The sequence below is a fragment of the Phytophthora sojae genome (assembly GCF_000149755.1).
Source record: "Phytophthora sojae unplaced genomic scaffold PHYSOscaffold_2, whole genome shotgun sequence".
Lineage (NCBI taxonomy): Eukaryota > Oomycota > Peronosporomycetes > Peronosporales > Peronosporaceae > Phytophthora > Phytophthora sojae.
Window position 1 is genome coordinate 3,179,513 of NW_009258116.1, and position 17,046 is coordinate 3,196,558.

Consider the following 17,046-nt stretch of genomic DNA (forward strand, 5'->3'; position numbering starts at 1 on the left):
GTCCCGTGTGGGATCAGTGTACGGATTCTGGAGATGTATTTATGGATCTTACGACGCTGCGCCTGTGTGCAGCTCGGCGGTTCGTACGGATCGACGCGGTTCGGCTGCCACGTGTGAACCGCGGACCGAGATTCTAGAATTTCCGCTAAAGTGCGAAGTCGAATCGCGCGACGCGATTGGCTGGTCGCCAACATGCAGCTGTAACTGCCGACATACTCAGTCTGGACGACGACTATGAAGGCAGCGACAGCGGTGACAATCGTGTCGGCGGCAGCTTTGCTCCCCGCGGCGCTCGGATGGACCGACAGGTTGCAGATAAGGTATCTACTATTGCACAAGTTTAAATGTCACTAACGGTGCCGCCAATGTCTGCTGCCAGGTGGGACCACTCCAAGCGCTTCAACGCTGCGGGCCACGGTCAACTGGACTGTGACGGCGAAAGTCAGCCTGCGTCTTGCTGCAGTGCGTTGCTATTTCTTTCCTATTGCTGTTATGGATCGGTTGCTGAGCTGGTAACTCTGTCCTACTGCTTGGTGCTTTGAACGGCAGTCTGCAAGTCGATCGTGTTTGAGATCGAAACCCAGCTAAACAACACGGAGGTCAGCAACTCCTTCATGAATCTGACCGAGGCAAACCATTGCGAAGCTGGCAGCTATTCTAATGATATCGAATGCGTGGTTTGCAGAATGACCACGACATGGATGTCGTGTTCCGCATTAGCGAGGAAAAGAAGCAGATCAAGTACTCGCGCAGCGAGGTACGCGAAAGCGGCATTGGAGTGCTTTATCGTAGCACTTGTCTGACCTTGACTATGTTGTACTGCACCATCGTGTGACATTCGTAATAGGCTCGCATTCTTGAAGTTCTGGACGATGTATGTGAGCAAGTCCCGATCGAGCTTCCGGGCAGCAACCACAAGGCTAAGCGAATGCTCAATGCTGCGGTACGAACGCGCGAGATAGTAGGTCGCTTCTTGAAATTTCCTTCTAAAGCGCATACTTGCTTTTGCGTGACAACAGTGCAACGACTTCGTCGGTGAGTACGAGGATGAGCTTACTCGTACCTTCTTCGACGATTTCACCCCGGCAAAGGAGCGGGTGTGTGTCAGCTCACTGAAAGGTAGACATGTCATTTCCACAGCCAGATACTTAGAGCCACCTGACTAACTAGCGTATTTGTACAGTTTGTCCTCAGCCCGATAAAACTTCGAAGTTCGAGGAACTTTGATCGTGCCATGCCGCTGCTCCGAACCGAGGAATCTCACTAGAGCGCCCAGCAGCAGATGACATATGTTTACCACGTTCAAAATTACTGTTGTAGTTGTAGCATTATTGGCAGCTTAAAGGCAAGACAATGCTACGCACATATCGTTCACACCGCTTTTTCCTCGTCTACGCTTCTCTGCCCGAGCAAAACGGGCTCGGACACCAATCCTTCAGCCCAGAGCATCTTGAGCCGACTCCTCATCGCCATCCTCGCCCCAGCACGACGGCTTGCCCTTCCGCCATCTCTCCTCCAGCTTCTCCATTGTGCACTCGAACAGAGGCTTGTGGATCTTGCGGTTGACGATGTTGTGCTGCTCGCACAGCCACATGGAGAACGTCGTGCGCGACTCCACACTAGACAATCCCAACACTTACATTAGACAACCATGTACCAAGCACACGCCAACAGAACAAGTCTATAGCCTACCGAGGCGGGGACTTGGCGATCTCCTTCTGGAAATCGTCAGCGCAGTGCACACACGGGTACATCAGCGCCAGCGCCTCAATGAACGTCTTGGCCTTGGCCTGGTACTCCGGCGACGGCTTGTCCGGGTAGTAAATACCCATCGAGTGGAGCTGTAGTCGTGGTTACAAGACATCGGCGATGGTTAGTGCATTGTAAGTCGCTGCTAGCTCTGGATACGCGCACGCACCAGTCCCCACGTGGCGTTGCCCAGCTCCTGGCGATCCAGCGGACAGTCTGTGGCTGGCTTGGGCTGCGCTGCTGGCTTCGTGGCCTTCTTGCCCATGGAGCTCTTGAAGAAGTCCATCTTGTCGGCGCACGCCGGCTCCACGCAGTTCGGGTCGCTCTTGGTCGCCACCATCACAGCCAGACACGTGCGCCAAGCTTCCAGAATGTAAATGAGCTCGTGACATTGACACGGATGGTAAATTAGCCAATCACTGACGCGGTTGGCAATTAGCCAATCAGACGAATATGCTAGCAACTTCAACTTCAGAAACGGAAATTTTACGTCGCTTCACTCCCTCGCTCGTAGCTGGGAAAATGGCGAGGTCACAGACGCGCTCTCCGCCCAAGTCGCCTTTGAGCCGAGACTTTGATGCATTGTACGTGGCGAATATTGCGACTTGCGGTTGGCCTTGCTTCTGACGTTTTTGTGGTGCGTTTGTAGCATCAACTCGAATGTGACGACGGTCAACTCGAGGGAAGGCACGCAGCTCGCCGAGGCTACGCCGCAGCTAGACCTCCCGCAGCGAATTGATGCCCCCGAGAGCGTACGTTGACCTGTTCCCCCTGCGAACGCTTGGTACGGAAGATCATTGAAGCTGTTGTTGCACACCAGATCAAAACCCCAGCTAGAGACTTCCCCCAGACACGAGAGGAGCGCATTCAAAAGACTGTGTTTTCGCCTCACGCAACTGCACTGCGCAAGCTAAAGACACAAATTCGCTCGTCGTTTGACAATGGAGCAGAAGTGGAGGCCAAGCTGAGCTGTTGCTCTTCGCAAAAACTGAAGGATCGCGGTCGCGCTGTTTCCGCCAAACTCATCAAAGAGTATTCCATGCTGGCGGAGTCGAGCAAACGAGCGGGGCGCCACGATGCCGAGTGCACTGCCTACTTATGGTAAGCCTTCATATCTCGTTCGCATTCTCAAGGTGATCCTAACACTGCAGTTGTGTGTTTTGTACTGTAGTCTTGGGATTCTTCACGACAACGTCGAGGACTACTCCAAGGCCATTGACTGCTACCTATTGGTGCTTTCAATTAGTGAAAGCACAGAGAACAAATTGTTTATGGGACTAGCTGCCAACTGCATTGGCGTCAACTACCAGCTCCTTTCATCCTCGACGAAAGATTACAGCTACACAGGCAAGTTCGTCGACCCGCAAAACAAAAGCCTGCAGTATGCACTTGTGTACCATCAGAAACACCTCGAGATCGCCGATGACGCCGGCAAGTTCGTGGCCCACTTGAATCTGGGACTTACGTTTGGCTCCCTCGACCGACCAAACGAAGCTGCACACTACTATCAGGAGGCACTTCGGTTAGCCATCCAGCTCAACAGCGCGTACGGTCAAAGTCTAGCAGTTGGTAATCTTGGGCTGCTTGCAAGTCGTCAGAGCGACCTCGACACTGCTGTCGCATGCATGAACCAGCACTTACAGCTTATCCAGTCGGTCAACGATCGTCCAGCGGAGACCTTCGCGTGGATTCAGCTTGGACATCTTGCGAGTCGGCGAGCTGAATACGAAAAGGCGGAGCGTGCATTCGACCAAGCCCATCGGTTAGCGCAGGAACTGGGAGATGTCGGCACAGTGAAGCAGTGTAGCTGCTACTTAGGAGTTGCCCGAGCGCGTCTGCAAATGCAGGGATACGTACGCCAGCTTACAGGCTCGTTGTTACCTCCGACGACCAGTTGAGGACACCCACTTCAAACAGCTCTAGTCAATGATATACTTTTTTTCTTGTCGTCGATGCTGTTGCGGCAACTATTCCTGCTGTGCTCTTGGTGTCAATGCTAACATCACAATCTACTCCTTCATCTCGATCATCTTAATGACACCGTCGCGGTTAGAGTTCTTGTCACTTGAGCCCTTGTCGCCAACATACGCCAGCACGTTTTTGCTTGGATGCCAGCTCAAGTACTGCAGGTTGTTTTGGAGTTGGAGGTTCACGACCTCCTCACCGCTCTCCACTTCCACCACGACCACGTTGGGGTCATCCATGCCAACAGCAATGTACTTGCCGTCGTGGCTAAACCGGACAAACCTAATGCTTGATCTGCAGTTACAACAATGATTGTGAGAGAAAATTTGACCTTGCCGCTCAGGCTGAATCAGGGGCGCAGGTTACGTACGTTGTGACCACGAATGTTTTGACGCAGTACAGCTCTTCCAGGTCCCACACACTAACGAGTGAGTCCAGGCCGCCCAGAACCAAATACCTATCAAAGTTCACGGTGAGCTTTAACCTTTTAGAAATACTGCAGAAGAGAGCCCGGGTATCACAATCCTTACCTTCCCGATGGGTGGAAGTCCAAGCTGACGCAGCTTCCTGCGTGTGCCATGACCTATTCAGACCCGCATAGACACCATGAGTACGATCTCCTCTTTACTTGTTGCTGCATCCACGCCGCTCTTACCTTGTGCGCGCTTTCAAGATTCGGATTGCCCTTCTTTTCAGCTACAACCCGCATGATCTCGAACGTGCCGAAGCCTGCAGCGTGGCCCGCCGCCACGAAGAGGAAGCCGCTTTTGCTGAACTGCATCTCGTAGGACTCGAACGGATTCACGACACGCCGCACCACGCGCGCCTTGCGCGTGTCGATGAGCGTGATGCAGTCCATGTTCAGGTTGCCCACCACAACGTACTTGGCGTCATGGCTGTACGCGATGTTGACGGCGTCGGCGGGCAGCGAGACGCTGTTGACGATGCGGCCGGTCTTGGCGTCCCAGAAGCGCACCGTCTTGTCGGAGCCTGTGCTAGCCAACCGGTGCGGCGTCGTGGGGTCCCAGGCCAGCGACAGGATCGAGTCTGAGTGGCCGCGCAGGTCCGTCAGCTCGCGCTCCTAATTGGCGACAAACATGTCAGGATCTATAGGGTCAAAAGTTACCAGAGCTCGGACGTACGGTGACGGGGTCCCAGATGCGGATGCTGCGGTCGAGCGAGCCGGACGCCAGCATGGTGCCATCGCAGTTGAAGGCCAGCGCGTAGACCTTGCGCGAATGTCCGTCCAGCTCCGGCAGCTGCACGTATGCCGCCGGCTTGCCGCACGGCGCACTCTCGCCCCGCAGCGCCATGGTTGATCGAGAATGAATGAGGTAACCGTGGTGTGGCACGCATGTATCGTCTTTGCCAGTCTTTGACAACTATAAAGAGGTACATATGGAAATAGAGAGTTACAGTAGAATAGTTTCGACCTTGGATATTGAATAGAAGATTTACAACATATATCGGATATCGCAGGCTGTATTGTACCAGTCGCAGGCCAAATGCACTGTTGACGATTGTCGTCGCCACTCCAATATTTGAACCCTTCGAGCGGCGACTCAGGGCCCCGGCAGCATGGCGCATCGACCGGGCCGAGGCGGAGACGTGCCCATTCTAGAGGCCGATCGTCTGGGTCGGTCGTCCTCCGTCTCGGTGGACACCACGCACCCGCACCTCCACCATCACCACCACTTCGATGCCACGTCCAGCAGCACCCCTCGCCGCAACGTCATGATGCGTGACGCCGCCATGGGCTACTCGGGCCGCTTGGTGGACGCCTACAAGCAGAAAGACCGCGTGCTGGCCACGGCCGAGGGCCGCGAGGAGGAGCTGCACGCCTACAGCGAGTCGTCCGGCCAGTGGCGCTTCTACCGCACGCTGTGCCAGGTGCGCTTCGGCTACCTGTCGTTCCTCGTGGTCATGATGGTGCTCATGTTCTCCTTCACGCTGCTGATGGAGATCTTCTTCGCCATCTTCCTGCCGAGCGCCAAGTACGACGAGTACTACACCGTGCGAGCGGTGATCTCGCTGGTGCTGCTGCCCGTGGTGCTCTTCTTCCTGTCCTACATCTTCGAGGAGGCGTCGAGACTCTTCCTCGATGCCCTCAACAAGTCCGACGGCTCGCTGCCCAACTTCCGGTTGGCGCTGGCCGTGGTCATCCACTACATCCGCCATCGCACGGAGCTGGTGGAGCCGGAAGAACCGGACGACCAACCAGCTGACGACGGTGCCGCTGGCGATGGCGGCGACCAGCTGCGGAGAAGTCGGACGAGTGCAGTTCCTGGCGGACTACTGCATCCGAGAGGCTCCATATTGCTGGCTGCCAAGGACGACCCGTTCTTGGATGACGACAAGGAGGAGGAGGACGAAGCGTGGGAGCGCAAGAAGGCAGAGGACGAGAGGAGGAAGGCAGCTGCGGAGGAGGCGGAAGCTCGTGCAGCGAGGCTGGCGCCTGTGGATGAGGAGGACCCGAAAACAAGAGCGCGAAACCGCTGGAAGCGGATCCGCGCTGCAGTGAAGACAACGTTGCTCATCAAGAAGGTGAAGGATGAAGGCCCAGCCATCGACCTGTCGACGTTTGTCATCGTGGACATTGTGTGTCCAGTGTTGTTCGAGGTGGTGACGGCAGCTTCAATGGTCTTGAAGTTTGCGACGTCTTGGTCACTGTCGGACGCGTTCTTGGCATATGTGCAGATGGGATTTTGGTTTGTCGGAGGGTACCTGGTGCTGTGGATGATAGCGCATTTCTGGAGCAGCCGAAACAAGAAGATGCGCGTCATTGTCAGCAACTACCGTCGTCGGAGGCGTATCATGCGCCGCGCTGTGAGCGCTCTCGAGCGTAAAAAGCGTGCGGAGCACTTATGGCTCTTGGATGTAGGCTTCCGCTTCGTCCATCACGTGGGCATCGCGCTGCATCCCTCGCGCTGGGTCTGTTTCAACAAGACAGACAAAGACAGGAAAAAACGCGTGAAGACTCCAGCGGATGAAGTCACCATTCCGATTGCAACATCCGAATACATATCGTCAACTACGGCTCGCGCTGGGGTAGAGGCTAGTGCGGAGGCGGGGCAGCCCAACGCTACGTCCGTGTATGCCTCGCGGCTCCAGCAAATGCGAGAATTTCAAGCTTGGTTTCATTCGCGCAACCCGTGGCACAACCTTTCGCTGAATGTGCGTGCTGTGGTTTTGCTCGCGCTGGTGATTGGGTCTGCTCTACTATCGCTGGAGTCATTTTTTATCGGTTGGCCGATCATGGGCGTGTGTCTCATTGCCCTGAGCTTAGTGACCCAAAAGCGGTTTCCTCAGATCTTCGGGCGCGCGTTCCGCAAGTTCATTTCAGGATTTGTGTTTGTGTCGCTCGTTTTCTTCTCTTCCTCGTTCATTATCGGCACGGTTGTATCTGCTGGTGGGTTCAAGCTCGGTCCGTTCGATAACTCTACCGCACTGGTGTCAAGTGAATTGGAAACCACGCATGGCGTGTCGGCCTCAGTCACTATTAACGGCAAGGTGATTACTTTCGATGACACGTCCGAATACGCGGCGTGTAGCATCAGCTACCAGGGGCTTTCCGTGCTCGACTTGGCATTGATGGCCGATGCTGTGTATGGCATTACCACCGAGATTCAACAAACTGCGCTTGAAAACCGTTTTAACGGAACAGAACTGGAGAACTGGGAATATGTCGCGCGTAACAATGAGAGCACGGACGGACAGCAATGGATGGAGATTTACTTCCCGACCATCAACATGACTGTGATCACTGTGCGGGGTACAGCCTCGGCCACCGACGCGCTGGAGGATATGCACTTTTGGTTCGGCATTACCATCATGCAAGCAGCAAACGTGTTCGTGCCATTTCTTAAGCAGCTGCCCCGCGCTTTCGTAGTGAACATGTTGTCGATGCGGCTGATTGCAAGCGTGATGCCATCCCCAGTGTTCACAGATCTGCTGAACCATGCCGTGGATACGCGCTCTCGCGTCGGAAACAATCTTGTTATCACGGGGCACAGTCTCGGAGGTGCTATAGCAGCCATGATTGGTGCCAAGACGAAAACAAGTGCTGTGTCGTTTTCTGGGCCCGGGTTGTTGTATTCGCTGGGGCGCTTCGACATCACCTCCCAGGACGTTCGTGACTACGTGCTGACGATGAAGCCGAGGAAAGATATCATTCCATCGGTTGACGAGTTGGGTGGCTTAGTTCAGGAGATTCGGTGCAAGAAGTCGTCTCCAATGGGCTGCCACAGCACGAGTACACATCTGTGCGAGCTCTATTTCTCTTGCGGTGATCCTCGGCAACGCAACTGGTCCACGAACCAGCAATGCATTGCGTACGACAAACTTGCGTCGGATGACGACGACGACGGCGAGTAAAAGCTCCTCGGTAACGAGAGCAAGCAACGATCATATATGAATCCTATGACGAATGTAGGGCAGCAGCAAGGGTAAGATTTAAATGTATAAGCTGGATAAACACGACCCAGTCCACTGACGTAGCGTAAGCTCGATTACTTGGCCAACCGTAGCAAGAAAACGGAACCAGCGTTTCACGTCCACGAAGCGGTAGTGTTTAACCATTACCAGCAGCAGACACCTACAATAGGAATACAAACCAGGAGAAATCAGCAACACCATCCAAACGCATGCAAACAGAGCATCTACTTCTTACGCGAGGCACGTCGTGGTGCTCTGTGAGACTGCCGAGGTGCTGGTTGAGCTCCTCGATGCGCTCTCGGTACGTCTTTGACGCCAGCTTCTCGATCTCCTCTTGCTCCTAGTACCCACCAGCACCACAACAGCTTAGAATAAACTTTGTCTATCACACCGTACAATTTACGCATGTAACCAGGTAGCAGTCTCCTGCTCATTTGCACGGACGCACTCTCTTCTTCTGGTGCTGCGCGTGGCGACGTTGTGCCGGGGTCATGTCGTCCAAGTCAACCTCCACGCCGTCGCTCTCGTCTCGCTCATCACGGCGCTGCTCTTCCTCGTCTTCGCGGCGCTTGGAGCTCTTCTTCTTGCTCTTCTTGTGCTTGTGCTTGGACGCCACCTTGAGCTTGCTGCCGTTCTTGAGCTTGAGCTTTCCTCGCTTGACGTTCTCCATATTCGGCAAATGTATAGAGGAAACCGAATTTGTGTGTGTGTGTGCACCACACCATTATATTTTTTATCTTACTTAAGTATCACATTCTCCTGCTGGACGAATGGAGCCCGAGACGCCTGTAACGACGCCGACGCCTGCGTCGACCTCGCCACCGGCCGCTCCGCCCACGCCAGCGGCCGAACCACGGCAGGATGAGACCAATGCGGCGCCTACCAAGAAGAAACGCCGCAGGAAGCGCCTCACGCTTCCGAAGGGCATGGACATGAAGAAGTATTATGCCAAGAAACCCGGCAAGGAGCGGATGGCGTACGTGAAGAACGTCAGGTGGTACCAGAAGAAGAAGAAGAAGAAGGAGCGCCTGCGGCAGCAGCCACAGACGGAGGCCGTCGAACACACACAGCCCATCGTTCGCAGGCCATGGGTCAAGCCCGATATGGAGGAAGCCGCCCAAACACTCGCAGCCGAGGCCCAGGAGCTCGAGCCTCCCAAGAAGAATAGCGGAGCCTGGCCCAAGGGCTTCAACCCCATGAAATACGCCAAAATGGGGCACGAAGAACGCCACGAGTACGTGAACAAGTTGAGGAAGGAGCAAGGTCTGACGCCGATGCCGAGTAGGAAGAAAGTCGTGGTGCCAGACAAGTTCAAGTTGCCCGAAGGCATCGACGTGGAGAAGTTTTTGTCCATGAACCCTGGCCGGCAGCGCATGGAGTACTTGGCCAGATTCATCAGGCAGCATAAGATTGACCTGAAATCTTCTCGTGTGGTGAAACCTGGCGTGCCAGTGGGACGTAAACCGGAGCCTCGGTCTCACCCGCGCTGTGGTTGCTCGAGCTCTGAAGCTTGTGCGTGCTGCAGCAGGTGCGTGGAGCTCCACTGCATCTGTGGATTAGCCGTACGCCAGCGTCGTGCCCTGTGCCAGGAGTCTCGAGCATGCAGCTGCATACTTTTCGACCCGACGGCGCGTTGCAAACTTTGCCGTGGCTGTCGACAGCCTCAAGGGTTCAGTCACTGTCGCTGCGTACTCCATCAAAAATTGTTGTGGACTAAACGGCATCCTGAACTTGAAGTGGAGCTGACGGAAGAAGAGGAGAAGGTAGCATGCAACTGTTTCGTGCTTGCGAACCGGCATGGAGGTGCGACTGTAACGAAGGAAAAGGAAGAGAAGGCCTTGGAGGAAATTGAGCGTGTCCGACGCATTAAGAGAGCTACCGGATTCCCTTCAAGCGACAATATTTTTCGCACCAAGAAGATCTCGACATTCCTTGGTGACGAAGGTCTGGAAGATGAGTGGGACGATGGAGTCGACGATGGACCAGGCACTGAAATTTTACCACCACGTACTGAAAGTGTGGTTCCGCGGACGATGGTGAGGAGAATGTTTAATCCCGTATTCCACCCTGCGTCTTATCACCCATTGCATCGTTCTGAGGGGAACACTCTACTGGAGACCATTGAACCACGGAGTGGCACCATTTGCAGGAGAGAATATTCAGCGGTACGTGTTTGTGTCCTATTTTCAGTGTTGACTAAGTTCTCTGAAGCATCGAAAGCTAACGTAGTGCTAACCTTTGTGTTGCTTGTGTCGCCAGTATTCGAGCGATGCGATGCTATTCGAACTCATGCGTGGATTGGAGAACTTCGCATTTGAAGTTGGTACGTTTTACTGGGTGTCGGACGCATGGTTGTCCGATAGATGATTCTAATCGTATTTGTGTGCAATGCACAATAATGTTGCCCAGACCGGAATGCGACGATGCCATCTGACGTACGTGCAAGGCATAGTGAGATTTTCGTTGGATGATACGGTTCTAATTTGTTTGTTAATACCTACAGGAACTGGTCGACTTTTTTGTGTATATGGCAAGTATCAAGACATCGAATGTGGGGGAGCTTATCGGAACATTCGAAGACTCCGCTGCCGTCGCTGGTAGTATTGTTATTGAGGAGTACATGGCACAGCTGATTGAAGATACCGTAGTGAAACAACAAGCGGTGTGCCCCCCGACGGAAGAAAGTGTCCAAGCCTTCACGAGGGAGCTCCTTGTAGGCTTCAACTGGCAGCTCTTCCAGTCGTACTTCCCGTTAGATACACTGGAAAAGGTCGAAACTCTGCCGGAGAAGATAACAGCCATGATATTCGATGCGTTTGTGTCAACGCAGCCTCAAGGTTTCGACTCCGAGGCGCACGGAGATGATCTGGAGAAATGGATTCGAAGCGCTATCGTCATCCCCTTTTTCACCGCTACTGGTGCCATTCGAAAAGGACCAAGTGTTGAATCTGCGTGGACTACATCCAAGCCGAATGCTGAAGCGGACCAGACTTCATCCAAGAAGAGGAATGGGAAAGCGAAAAGGCGAACAAGGAAGAAGAAGAGCGACATTGTGGAAGCGCCGGTGGCGGCTTCTCCTCCTTCCATCCGATTGTCAGTGAAGGCCAATCCCGTGCACGGCAGTCCTGCGTATAAGTTACAATACGCAACGACGCTAGAGGGTGGGCAGTGTATTAAGGCGTCAGTTGGCGGATTAGACAGCAAGGCCAAGGCGAATGCTACGCTCACACAACTCGCGAAGACCCTGGAGCATCATTACAAGAGAAGTAAGGGTTTGCTAAAGCGCCCACATCCCCCGCCCCCGGTACCGGGCCCTCCACCTGCTCCTCGACCTCTCCCCCCACTGGACCCAAACAACCCGTATGACGACATGTATCCATACGTGCATGAACATTTTAATCGCTATCTGCAGCAGAGGTGGAAGGCATCCATCGCGGAATACATGAGCTGGAAAGTAGCGATGGCGCAAGGCCTAGAATGGGTCCCTGAACGCAAGCAAAAGAGAAAGCGCAAGAGCGAAGAATCGCTGCAAGAGGAATCAAGCAACAAGAATGGAAGAGTGGGTTGACCAAGGTTGTTGCAGTTGCTGCGCGAGGTATCCTGCAATATCAGTTCCTTTAGCACGTTGTCATCAGCTGGAACATCCCGATCCGATTACCAGCGACAAATATACTCCCAGATTTGACCAGAAAACTATCAAAACGCGGGGTTGTCGCGCAGATTGGCCGCTCGACGTTGAAGTACGAGGCTGCTGCTGAAACGGACACCAATCTGCGTGGTATTTTTGCCTGAGGTTGCGTTCTAAAAACGATGCTGCTGAGTGACAGCAGCGCTATGGATCGTAACTTGCTCAGGCTTTCGTTTGTCCAAGTCACGGAAGTAGGTAGCTGCAGCGATGAACAAGTACGAAGTGCTCGGCGTGATCGGAGAGGGCGCGTATGGCGTAGTGCTGAAGTGTCACAACAAAGAGACCAACGAGACGGTGGCTATCAAAAAGTTCAAAGAGAACGAGGACGACGACCCCATGGTGCGCAAGACGACGTTGCGTGAGGTGAAGATGCTGCGCTTTCTCAAGCACGGCAACATCGTTGCTCTCAAAGAGGCGTTCCGCCGGAAAGGTCGACTGTACCTTGTGTTCGAGTACGTCGAGAAGAATCTCCTGGAGGTATTGGAGGACAAACCAAACGGTGTCGACAGTGAGCTCGTGCGCTCATACATATTCCAGTTGTGCTGCGCAATTCATTACTGCCACACCAATAATGTGGTGCACCGCGACATCAAGCCTGAAAATTTGCTCGTAAACACATCCAACGGTGAACACTCGCTGCGTCTGTGTGACTTCGGCTTTGCGCGCTCCGTCCCTAGCAATGGAAATGTGTGTGACTTGACTGAATACGTTGCAACACGATGGTATCGCGCCCCAGAATTATTGCTTGGCGATACCAAATACTCCAGGTCTGTGGATATCTGGGCTATCGGGTGCATCATGGGCGAACTTATCGAAGGCCAGCCAATGTTTCCTGGAGAAAGTGAGATTGATCAGCTATACTTGATCCAGAAAATGCTTGGCCCACTGCAGAAACGACACATGGAGTTGTTTGCAACAAACCCTCGCTTCTCGGGGCTGAAAATCCCCGAAGTGAAGGTCCCTGAAACGTTATCTCGGCGATATTGCGGACGCGTGTCCAAGAAGGCCATAAGTTTTCTAGAGGGGGCAATCCAGCTATGCCCAGAGGACCGATTCACGAGTGAAGAGTGTCTGAAGCACCCGTACTTCGAGGGGCTGTCATATTCCGCCTCAGTCGAACCTAGCGCATCCAATTGTTTCTCAGCGTCCGCTACAAGCATGGCCTCCGAGTTCAAGGCTTTACAGCTCAATTTGGGCGAGAAGCTTACAGGATCCACAACGATGGACGATGATATTGCTTCTGGAGCTTCTCGTTGGCCTTCAGAGCCTTATGAAACTGGGCGTAGCAAGTGCTGGATGTCCAGTCGAGGGGTAGCAAAAGCTGAGGAGAAGAATCCAGCGCTTTCAAAAGATAAGCGTCGGTCGGGAAGCAGACGAAATCGAAAGGATGAAAGAGGTGGAAGCGGCCACACGACGAGCAGCAGCAGTTTGAGGAAGATGACGGACTCGGTAGAAGACATCTCGGGTATTTCGGTATCAGCGGTATGGCAACCAGGCGAATGTGCAGCACCTAAGGACGATGATGGTGGGCAGATGAGCACCCTAAGTGGACGCCGTAAGAGCCGTAAGAAAGGTGGAAATCACCTCCCAAAGCGTACAAGTGGTGGAGGCAGCAAAAAGAAGACGTCGTACGGTGGTGACTCTGCGTCCTCGACGAACGTAGGGCTCCCTTCGGGTGTCGGTATCGCTATGGTTCGACCGGTATCACGACAAGTCTTGCTGTCCCAGCAAACCTTGCCGCGCTACCTACCGCAGCTAGGTGGTGGTTTGCACGACGGTCTTAGCGACTTGTCAAGCTCGGCAGTGATCTCCTCCACTTCCAACGGATGCAACCCAGCAGGCAACATCAGCTACAGCGCCAAGAGTATAGCAGGCGACGAAGATGAAGAAAGTGGGCTGGCCAGTGTTTATAACTACCCCGTTTATTCACGGTCCTCTTATGCAAAGAAGTCGTCCAAGAAGCTCCGAGAACGCACCCTGGACGCGCAGGAGTTGCTGGAGTTCAACTGAGCAGTACTCTCAAGTCGTGTCAGTTCAGTACGCGCTTTTGTCAATCAAACCATTAGACTATTTTCCCTTTTCAATGCTCAAAGGTGCTCATGCGTCGACTTGACATCAACGCCACGTCGCGCCAGCACCGACAGCATCGAAGTTTTGTCGTGTCAACAAGTTGCCTTCAACATGTACATGTAACATCGTTTCCGCCGGGAAGCCGAGACCGTTTCCATGCAACCGAAGCTCTTGTTTGCCCGCTGCTTGCAGCAATGCCTCCAAGGCAAACCGTGCGATTCGTAAAGCTCCAATCCGCTGGTATTGGGCATTTTGCTCTCAGGCACCATTCTATCGACTATCGCAGCCATCCAACTTGGAAGTTCCAAGTGATCTTTGTGCACAACACAAGCAGATTCCATGAAGTGTACCGTTTCTACCCATCATGTCAACTCAACACCAGGCCAAAGTCCTCCTCGCCTTGAAGCATTTCCGGATCGACCGAGTCGCTCCCAAGTCTCCCGTCGTCCTTCGACCCACCGCCCGCCATGCCGTCCCTCCTCGACGCCGAACGCAGCGGCAGCCCCGTGCCCTCGCGCGAGCTCGCCTTCGTGCTGCACAAGGGCAAGAGCAACGTGGAGAAGCTCGAGCGCCTGGAGCAGCTGCTGGTCCAGGACCCTGTCTTCAACCACGAGAAGATGAACTACCTGACCCGCGGCGAGCAGTACAAGCGCGCCATGCAGATGTCGGCCAGGGTGGAGATCATCGCACGCCGCAACAAGCTCAGCGACGAGGACACGGAGCAGCTGCGCCTGATCTTCCAGGGCATCACGAGCTGCTCGGCGTCCACGACGCTGCACACGCTCATGTTCATCAAGAACCTGGGGCTGCTCTTCACGGACGAGCAGCAGGCGCGGTGGATGGACATGGCCAAGCGGTGGCGCATGATCGGATGCTACGCCCAGACCGAGCTCGGCCACGGATCCAACGTGCGCGGACTCGAGACCACCGCCACGTACATCCCCGCCACCGACGAGTTCGAGATCCACTCGCCCACTCTGACGTCCATGAAGTGGTGGCCGGGCGCGTTGGCTCGCACGGCCAACTTCGGAGTGGTGTACGCGCGACTGCTGCTCGGGGGCAAGGACTATGGCGTGCACAACTTCATGGTGCAGCTGCGTGACTTGGAGACGCACGACGCGATGCCGGGCGTGACGCTGGGCGACGTTGGTCCGAAGATCGGCTTCAACAATGTGGACAACGGGTACTGCAAGTTCAACCGAGTTCGCATCTCGCGCAAAAACATGGGCATGAGATTCGCGACGGTCACCCGTGACGGCAAGTATGTCAAGAACTCGGGCGTTCCTCAGGAGGTGCTCTACTTTACGATGCTGCAGACGCGGATGGTGTTCATCCGCTCGGCTGGTATCAACTTGGCAAAGGCGTGCACGATCACTATTCGCTACTCGGCTGTTCGCCAGCAAGGTTACGACGCCAACAACCCGAAGTCCAAGAAGGAGCTGAGTGTGCTAGACTACCAGACGCAGCAGTATCGTCTGTTCCCGCTGCTTGCTGCGGCGTATGCTATTGTGCTGACGGGTAGGAAATTCACTGAATGCAATGATGATCATGCAGTGGCTATGATTCTAACAATGGATTTCTTTTGTGGTGGGGCTACAGGAAACCGCGTTGACGAGTTTGCGGCTTCACTGTCGGAGCAGGCGAAGAGTGGAGATGTGAGTTTGCTTACTGTGGGTCACGTCATGAGCTGCGGGCTCAAGGTCCTCACGACGGATCTTGCCACTGCCGGCATCGAAACGGCTCGTCGGGTACGTGGAGTGTCTAGTCTACAATATGTTTGTACTTGGTGTCGCTGACAGTTGTTGCGGTGCTGTTTTGTATACTTCTTAGGCTTGTGGTGGTCACGGCTACCTACTTTCGAGCGGTAAGCTAAGCTTACGATTGCCTTTAACCTCGCACTCATGCGGAGTTCTCACGATAATATTGTTGCTGTTATTGTGCAGGTTTGCCGGTTCGTAAACACGCAGCACGTGATGTTCATGAAGGTAAACGTATCGACTAAACTTTGTGCTATTGTCTCGTATAGATTTTGCTGGGCGACGCCGTGCAGACTGTCACGACTGAAGGCGACAACTTGGTGCTTTCGATCCAGGTTTGTGCGGCTATTGGCATTTCGTGCATGAACCGACTGACTCCCTTCATAATCTAATACAAACGTCTACGTGTGTATATAAAATTGAAGACTGCTCGAGCTCTGCTGAAGATCTTGACGTCGTACAAGAAGACGGGCAAGGTGCCTGAGCCTATGGCTTTTCTGGCCAACATTGACAAGCTGCCGACTGCTACGCCTCGTACGAAGCAGCAGTGGCTGGAGCCTCAGGCATACGTGGCTGCTTTCGAGCAGCGTTTCCTTTACCAGCTCCGCTCCTACGTGAAGAAGATTTCAGCGGAGTCTTCTGTCACTGCCGGCTTGCAGAACAACTCGATGGACACGCTGAAGCTGACCAACTCCTACGCCAGTTTGGTGATCGTCAAGACCTTCACCGAAGCTGTTCAAGCCCCATCGACGCTGACCTCCGAGTTCCTGTCGTCGCCGGCAGTCATCAACGTTGTGCGCCTGCTGTGCCACTTGTTCGCGCTCACGCAACTGGAAGCCACCGCCGGAGAGTTCATGGAGAGCGGGTGCGTCTTCCCCAGCGAGATGCCGATTATCCGGGCCAACATCGAGGAGCTGCTCGCGCTCATCCGCCCGCACGCCGTGACGCTGGTGGACGGCTTCAACTTCTCGGACCACACGCTGAACTCGACGCTGGGTCGCTACGACGGGAACGTGTACGAGGCTCTGTACGAGTCTGCGCAGCACGACCCGCTGAACCACTCGTCGGACAAGGTGGCGTTGCACGAGTTGCTGCGCCCGATCCGTGACGAGCTTTCGCAGTCGCGACTGTAGGAGTAGCGACGGCACTAGGCTGTTGGTTGCAGTACAGCCTGAACTTGTATGGCAAACGTTGCGTTTCGTGACGAATGAAGCTTATATCGATTGATGATGAACGAGAAAACGATATCGACGATACTACCGTCTCCAAACGAGCTTCAACATGAAATCATTGGCGCTCCAGCTTTCCTGAGGCTCGCACATGATCGATCAGCTTCAACGTGACAAACTTCAATTATCACGTGCGTGTCGAGTAAACACCACC

General features: G+C 54.2%; 10 protein-coding genes across 10 annotated transcripts; 7 read left to right on the plus strand and 3 right to left on the minus strand.

Annotated features, from left to right (window-relative positions):
• Positions 1 to 234: 234 nt before the first annotated feature.
• PHYSODRAFT_483482 (hypothetical protein) lies at positions 235 to 1,166 on the plus strand (the record flags this gene model as incomplete). Its single annotated transcript, XM_009520745.1, has 6 exons — positions 235 to 308; positions 380 to 462; positions 550 to 599; positions 686 to 757; positions 848 to 943; positions 1,020 to 1,166. The coding sequence occupies 6 exons, from the start codon at positions 235 to 237 to the stop codon at positions 1,164 to 1,166; spliced, it is 522 nt and encodes a 173-aa protein (XP_009519040.1).
• A 144-nt stretch (positions 1,167 to 1,310) lies between these two features.
• On the minus strand, positions 1,311 to 2,111 carry PHYSODRAFT_284799 (hypothetical protein). The gene is made up of 3 exons (XM_009520746.1): positions 1,919 to 2,111; positions 1,693 to 1,841; positions 1,311 to 1,619 (listed from the first exon to the last, which is right to left on the minus strand). Exons 1-3 carry the CDS (start codon positions 2,087 to 2,089, stop codon positions 1,436 to 1,438), a joined length of 504 nt encoding a protein of 167 aa, XP_009519041.1. The 5' UTR covers positions 2,090 to 2,111; the 3' UTR covers positions 1,311 to 1,435.
• A 160-nt stretch (positions 2,112 to 2,271) lies between these two features.
• Positions 2,272 to 3,647, plus strand: PHYSODRAFT_487113 (hypothetical protein; the record flags this gene model as incomplete). The annotated part of the gene is made up of 4 exons (XM_009520747.1): positions 2,272 to 2,333; positions 2,399 to 2,501; positions 2,570 to 2,850; positions 2,921 to 3,647. The coding sequence occupies 4 exons, from the start codon at positions 2,272 to 2,274 to the stop codon at positions 3,645 to 3,647; spliced, it is 1,173 nt and encodes a 390-aa protein (XP_009519042.1).
• A 111-nt stretch (positions 3,648 to 3,758) lies between these two features.
• PHYSODRAFT_324947 (hypothetical protein) lies at positions 3,759 to 5,027 on the minus strand (the record flags this gene model as incomplete). Its single annotated transcript, XM_009520748.1, has 5 exons — positions 3,759 to 4,008; positions 4,085 to 4,171; positions 4,245 to 4,297; positions 4,370 to 4,795; positions 4,857 to 5,027. The coding sequence occupies 5 exons, from the start codon at positions 5,025 to 5,027 to the stop codon at positions 3,759 to 3,761; spliced, it is 987 nt and encodes a 328-aa protein (XP_009519043.1).
• A 421-nt stretch (positions 5,028 to 5,448) lies between these two features.
• On the plus strand, positions 5,449 to 6,372 carry PHYSODRAFT_464626 (hypothetical protein; the record flags this gene model as incomplete). The annotated part of the gene is made up of 4 exons (XM_009520749.1): positions 5,449 to 5,763; positions 5,830 to 5,904; positions 5,971 to 6,089; positions 6,198 to 6,372. Coding segments are annotated over 4 exons (684 nt in total), but the record flags the coding sequence as incomplete, so codon positions are not given.
• Positions 6,373 to 6,486: 114 nt separating this feature from the next.
• On the plus strand, positions 6,487 to 8,088 carry PHYSODRAFT_482204 (hypothetical protein; the record flags this gene model as incomplete). The annotated part of the gene is made up of 2 exons (XM_009520750.1): positions 6,487 to 6,915; positions 7,012 to 8,088. 2 exons carry the CDS (start codon positions 6,487 to 6,489, stop codon positions 8,086 to 8,088), a joined length of 1,506 nt encoding a protein of 501 aa, XP_009519045.1.
• A 292-nt stretch (positions 8,089 to 8,380) lies between these two features.
• On the minus strand, positions 8,381 to 8,818 carry PHYSODRAFT_441932 (hypothetical protein; the record flags this gene model as incomplete). Its single annotated transcript, XM_009520751.1, has 2 exons — positions 8,381 to 8,485; positions 8,597 to 8,818. Coding segments are annotated over 2 exons (327 nt in total), but the record flags the coding sequence as incomplete, so codon positions are not given.
• Positions 8,819 to 9,359: 541 nt separating this feature from the next.
• Positions 9,360 to 11,716, plus strand: PHYSODRAFT_478970 (hypothetical protein; the record flags this gene model as incomplete). The annotated part of the gene is made up of 3 exons (XM_009520752.1): positions 9,360 to 10,239; positions 11,010 to 11,089; positions 11,138 to 11,716. The coding sequence occupies 3 exons, from the start codon at positions 9,360 to 9,362 to the stop codon at positions 11,714 to 11,716; spliced, it is 1,539 nt and encodes a 512-aa protein (XP_009519047.1).
• A 327-nt stretch (positions 11,717 to 12,043) lies between these two features.
• PHYSODRAFT_486319 (hypothetical protein) lies at positions 12,044 to 13,846 on the plus strand (the record flags this gene model as incomplete). The annotated part of the gene is made up of 2 exons (XM_009520753.1): positions 12,044 to 12,949; positions 13,037 to 13,846. The coding sequence occupies 2 exons, from the start codon at positions 12,044 to 12,046 to the stop codon at positions 13,844 to 13,846; spliced, it is 1,716 nt and encodes a 571-aa protein (XP_009519048.1).
• A 527-nt stretch (positions 13,847 to 14,373) lies between these two features.
• On the plus strand, positions 14,374 to 16,873 carry PHYSODRAFT_556433 (hypothetical protein; the record flags this gene model as incomplete). The annotated part of the gene is made up of 4 exons (XM_009520754.1): positions 14,374 to 15,424; positions 15,567 to 15,580; positions 15,933 to 15,998; positions 16,089 to 16,873. The coding sequence occupies 4 exons, from the start codon at positions 14,374 to 14,376 to the stop codon at positions 16,794 to 16,796; spliced, it is 1,839 nt and encodes a 612-aa protein (XP_009519049.1). The 3' UTR covers positions 16,797 to 16,873.
• Positions 16,874 to 17,046: the final 173 nt, after the last annotated feature.

Bases quoted from the DNA above. Each gene is read 5' to 3' on its own strand.
- PHYSODRAFT_284799 (XM_009520746.1), bottom strand. From the start codon at position 2,089: ATGGTGGCGACCAAGAGCGACCCGAACTGCGTGGAGCCGGCGTGCGCC. The intron at 1,842-1,918 runs GTGCGTGCGCGT...CCACGACTACAG, and splicing joins GCAACGCCACGTGGGGACTG to CTCCACTCGATGGGTATTTA. The intron at 1,620-1,692 runs GTAGGCTATAGA...GGGATTGTCTAG, and splicing joins ATCGCCAAGTCCCCGCCTCG to TGTGGAGTCGCGCACGACGT.